At 27.9% G+C, this 5509-nt stretch overlaps 1 protein-coding gene across 1 annotated transcript; it reads left to right on the top strand.

The window, feature by feature from the left end:
- The first annotated feature begins 492 nt into the window (after positions 1 to 492).
- LOC107893833 (GDSL esterase/lipase At5g33370) lies at positions 493 to 4786 on the top strand. Its single transcript, XM_016818943.2, has 5 exons — positions 493 to 797; positions 899 to 1026; positions 1164 to 1406; positions 1489 to 1741; positions 4433 to 4786. Exons 1-5 carry the CDS (start codon positions 551 to 553, stop codon positions 4669 to 4671), a joined length of 1110 nt encoding a protein of 369 aa, XP_016674432.1. The 5' UTR covers positions 493 to 550; the 3' UTR covers positions 4672 to 4786.
- Positions 4787 to 5509: the final 723 nt, after the last annotated feature.

Raw genomic sequence — 5509 nt, 5'->3', positions numbered from 1 at the left:
ATTTTATTTTATTTTTACTTGATATTAATTATATATTTTATGCTAACCCAACTTTTCAAAAGTGAAATTAAAGTATAATATGAAGAAAGAAATTATCTTCGGGTAAATTATTATTTTAATTTATATTCTTAGGTAATTTTTCAATTGTTTTAATTTATAAATTAATTTTATGTTAATTAGTTATATGCTATCCGTTGTTATTTATTTTTACTAATTTTCAAGATTTTATTTTATTATTTTTCAAAATTAATAAATTTTTATTTATTTAATAAAAATACATTTTAAATTGTATAAATATTATATAATATAAAAATTAAAAAATTAGAAGCCAGTTATATATATAAAACAACCTAAACAACAAATTTTGAGCCGCGATATAGACTAACCTCACGGCCCAAACCCAAAATTTGGCTTGGTTTTTTTTTTTTTTTTTTTTCCTCCTTTGACAAGAAGTCCCGTCCCTACCTATATATAAGCAGTGCCTAGACCTTAATTTACATGCCAAGAAAAAGAGAATAACATATAGAGTATTAAAGCTCCTTCAGCTCCCATGGCGAACTCAATGGTCCTTGTTTCATTGATGGCTTTAGGCCTCTTGATGGTATTTTCAACGACGACTCAAGTTGAAGCAGCCGCCAGGGCATTTTTTGTATTTGGCGATTCTCTGGTTGATAATGGCAACAACAATTACTTAGCAACAACTGCTCGAGCCGATTCACCACCTTATGGCATTGACACTCCTACCCGTCGCCCCACTGGCCGATTCTCCAATGGCAAAAACATTCCTGATTTTATAAGTTGCACTTTCTTTCCTTCCTCAAATATGAGATTTGAATCTTGAAAATCCCACTAAATACTCATGTTTGTATCATGCTAATGAAATATGTATATATCTCAGGTGATGCACTTGGGTCAGAGCCAACATTGCCATACTTGAGCCCTGAACTCAGGGGAGAAAAGCTGCTTGTTGGTGCCAACTTTGCTTCTGCCGGTGTTGGAATCCTCAATGACACTGGCATTCAATTTGTAAGTCATCAAAATTCTCTTTGACAAGGCTCAATCCCCAAACCCCAATATATATATCCATAGTTTCCATGGCAATGTGACAGTGTAGGACCGCCCATTTAGCCTAATTCTTTATTGAAGTGATGATAAATTGGCAGATAAACATTATAAGAATGTTCCGGCAATTACAATACTTCCAAGATTACCAGACACGGTTGGCTGAACTTGTCGGAAACGATGAAGCACAGCAGATTGTAAGCGACAGTCTTGTTCTCATCACAGTCGGCGGCAATGATTTCGTCAATAACTATTTCTTGATTCCCTTCTCCGCAAGATCTCGCCAGTTCCTTCTACCAGATTACGTTACATATCTCATCTCCGAGTACAGAAAAATTCTAATGGTGAATGTTGTTTTCCCCTTATCTCTGGTGAATTCGGAAAGGATAGGAATCTTTTAGATATCCAATATTATTGCAAATGCAGAGACTACATGATTTAGGAGCTCGGAGGGTTCTGGTAACGGGGACCGGACCATTGGGGTGTGTTCCGGCGGAGAGGGCGATGAGGAGCCCAAATGGTGAATGTGCCCCTGAGCTGCAACAAGCCGCTTCCTTGTTTAACCCACAACTGGTTCAGATGATTAATGGACTCAATAGCGAGTATGGTGCAAATATCTTCATTGCTGCTAATACACAACTACAAACCAGTGATTTCATTACCAATCCTGGGGCCTACGGTTAGTACATTCAACCATATCTATATGCTCTCTTATATATAAAAATTAATATCACAAATTTAAATTATATATTAATTCAGTTGTTGAATTTATTAAAATAAAATAAACTAAAATTATTATAATTAAAAACAAAGATCTACACCTGTTTAAGTTTACTCACAATATCACCAATAAACCAAAAACTCAAATTCCACTACCATTGTTTAACTTCTTACTTACCCTTTTTTACTTTCAGCACACATCATATATTCATCCTAAAATTTACCAAATAAAAAAAATATTTGGAAAAAATTAAGAGTAAAATAGTGACATAAGCGTTATTTTTTTCGGATAAACTATATAAATGATCACTCAATTATGTTCGTATTTTTATTTTGGTTACTCAACTTTAAAAATTTTCAATTTAAGCACTAATATTTAAATTTATTCTTGTTTTGGCCACCCACCGTTAAATTGATAGCGAAAAGTCTTTTTTAACTTGTATAATAATACATTTAGTCCTCAGTACGTACATATTCTATTAATTTGATCCTAATTTTAAATAATTCAATAATTTGAACATTTCACATTTGCAAATTCTATCAATTTGATTCTCAAACTTACTAACTAAAGCTTTCAGCTTTTGAAAACAAAGACATTCCACATCTATTAATTGTTTTATTTATGATTACAATTGTCTAATTCAATACATAACCTTTTTTTTTATATTTTTAAAAAGTTAGTGTGAGAAATTAATTAAGCATCGTTAAAAATAATAGTAAGTACAAATTTTAAAAATATAATATATAACAGAATAATATAAATAATTTAATATTTGTTAAAAAAATAAAATTTCACTCTAACCAACATAATTTTAATTTTTAATTAATTTGATAAATGATTTGATATTAAATCATATTATTAGTGAGACATATTGCTTATTGTGGATTTTAAAAATAAAAAATAATTAATTAAAAATAAATATAACATATAATAATCTTTTAATAAGTTTACAAAATTAAATAAATTTATTATCAATATGACAAAAGGAAATTCAATTGATTGTTTGAATTTTTTTACGAAAAATTAAATGTTCATAACTTTTCTTATATAATTATTAACTGAACTATTAGATTTTTCAAAACCATATTTTTTAACTTTGAATTTAATTTCCAATTTCAAAGGCCAACTTTGAAGACTATTTTTATATACCTTGAAGGAAATATCATATTGTTAACAACAATAGTAAATCTAAAGTATTTTTTTTAAGGTTTCTCCATTTTCTTTAATCAAAATTTTATCAATCAAGGGGTTATAAAATATTATGTTTAGAAGAAAAAAAACTAATGAAAAAAAAAAGGAAATAAAGTTTCAATATAAATTCATTGGTATTAGGAGTTGGCTCGAAAAATGGATCATTAGTTAAGAGAAGCTTTTTTCTTTTCTTTTCTTTTTTGAGTTTTACAAATTTATAGACGTAGAATGCCTCTATTTAAAAAGTTCAAAGTTTTGGTTAGGAAGTTTAAGAATCAGATTGATAGGATTTGTAAAGTTAAGGGTTAAATTTATTGAATTATTTATAATTAGGATTAAATTAATAGAATAGGTAAATACTAAAGACAAACTGTGTTATTATACCAGTTAAAAACAAGAACATAGGCATAGTTGAGTGACGATTTGTACAATATATTCTATTCTTTTTCAAATCAATACTCTCTTTGAATTTAAAGTTTTACAAATATATATAAATTTATTTTTGATCTGATTAATTTACTATTTTATAAAAATTTGGATGGTACATTTTAGCTGCAAAGTTAGTATTATATTGTCACATGAAAAAGGAGCACAAATATTTAAGAGTAATAAATGAGACATTATTTAGATAAAATATTGGGTGGGGGCAAGGATCAACAGTAAAAGAAAGCCTGAGATTTCGTTGACCTCATTAAAACACGGTCTCAAATTTTATTTATGGCCTCAACCTACCCCTTTTATTATTATCCTCTTCGTTTTTTCTATGTTTATTTGAGGTTTATAATATTTTTTTAAAATATAAATTTAAATCTTCAATGTTTCTATCATTACTTCGATATTATAAATAAGTGTAAAATATAAACATATCTTTTAAACAACATGAGTAAAATACCCTTTCAAATATTAATATAAAATGTCTTGTAATATTTTTTCAGGATTTTTTAAAGTATAACATTTCTTAAATATGTGTTAAATGTAAATGTTAAATATATGCATATTTGGACCCAAAACTTTCCAGCTACGACATTTATGTATTTTTAAATACCTTTTTATGCCATGAATGAGGTTGGCGAGTAAGATCATGACTTCACTTATCTTTCCTTTATTTATTTTTGGTATATCGGAATCAATTCTCAACAAATATATTTATTTATTATTTTAATTAAATTAAAATTATAGGTAATATCAACGTAAAATATTAAATGCTATGCTTTTGAATTAATTATAATAAAAATAATATTTAAAAATATATTTTCCTATAATGTTGAGAGATAAGTGTTGAGCAATTAGTCTATTATTATTAGTTGAGCATTATAGTTCAACTTCTTTTTGTAACTAAAAAAAAAAAGATATATTTTTCTCTCGCAATCGAGAGAGTGGTGATTTAAATTTTCTATTAAATAATTCGAATATCTCTTTTAACTTATAATGCTTAAATGAGAAATTTTTTGTTTATAGGATTTACAACATCAAAGATAGCATGTTGTGGGCAAGGACCTTACAATGGTATTGGATTATGTACCGTGTTTTCGAATTTATGCTCAAATCGAGATGAATATGTTTTTTGGGATCCATTTCATCCATCGGAAAGAGCTAATGGGATCATCGTAAACAACATCGTAAGCGGATCAACAAATTACGTGAGTCCGATGAATCTAAGCACCCTCTTAGCTTTGAACTCCGACACGAGGAATTAAGCTAGTTTATGTTTTGTAATAATTAGGGTAAGCAATAGAATTATTTCATCAAATGCATTTGTTTCACTGCCATGGATTATCTTCTCTTAGTGGACAACCATTGATGTTCCTATAACATTTAGTTGCCTCAGCTATTATATAGCTATATAGCTATAGTTATGATAGGCTTAATGCTACCATCCCTACCAAGCAAATACAATTTCTTCTACCTACCAATTTATTTATTCATCAATTTCAAATCCAATATTTTTCATTTTCTTCATTCATTAACCCAATTGAAGCATTTTTAAGAAGCGGTATCTAATGAATCTGAATTCAAATCTCATATCAAAATTGGTTAATTTATCCAAATGCGTGTGTGATTGACGCCTGATAACTCAAGCATATAAAAGATACATCATATACGGCATGCGGATGTACCCACATCTGTTAATCTTCACGTCCGTCTTAACTAAAGGCTTAAAATTTTGTTCAAGTTCAGTCCGGATAAAATGTTAAAACTTAGATTTTTTCTATTTTATCTATATTAAATTTTTTATATTATTTTTTTTTAAATATAATATATCAAAATAATAAAATAATTATTTCTTAATAAATTGGAGATAAATTTAAAAAATATTTATGCTTAAAATAACATTAACATAGATGCAACTTCACAAACAAATGCCTCTAAAATAAAGTAGCAAAATTAACAACAAAATAAGAGTTGTACAATACCCAAACAATAACAACAAAATAGTAGCAACATAATAGTAAAATGACATCAAAACAATGAGAAAATAACATAATTTTTTTCTTTTTGCAAATTCAGGTCGGGCTTGGACAAAAGAAGCCTTAC

This window comes from Gossypium hirsutum, chromosome A13, assembly GCF_007990345.1.
Source record: "Gossypium hirsutum isolate 1008001.06 chromosome A13, Gossypium_hirsutum_v2.1, whole genome shotgun sequence".
Classification (NCBI taxonomy): Eukaryota; Viridiplantae; Streptophyta; class Magnoliopsida; order Malvales; family Malvaceae; genus Gossypium; species Gossypium hirsutum.
The sequence above is the reverse complement of the archived record's forward strand: the minus strand, read 5'-3'. Positions and strand labels throughout refer to the sequence as shown.

Excerpts from the sequence above, each read along its gene's own strand:
- LOC107893833 (XM_016818943.2), top strand. The coding sequence starts at position 551 with ATGGCGAACTCAATGGTCCTTGTTTCATTGATGGCTTTAGGCCTCTTG. Across the intron at positions 1,027-1,163 it reads ATGACACTGGCATTCAATTT|ATAAACATTATAAGAATGTT; the intron begins GTAAGTCATCAA and ends ATAAATTGGCAG. Across the intron at positions 1,742-4,432 it reads TACCAATCCTGGGGCCTACG|GATTTACAACATCAAAGATA; the intron begins GTTAGTACATTC and ends TTTTGTTTATAG.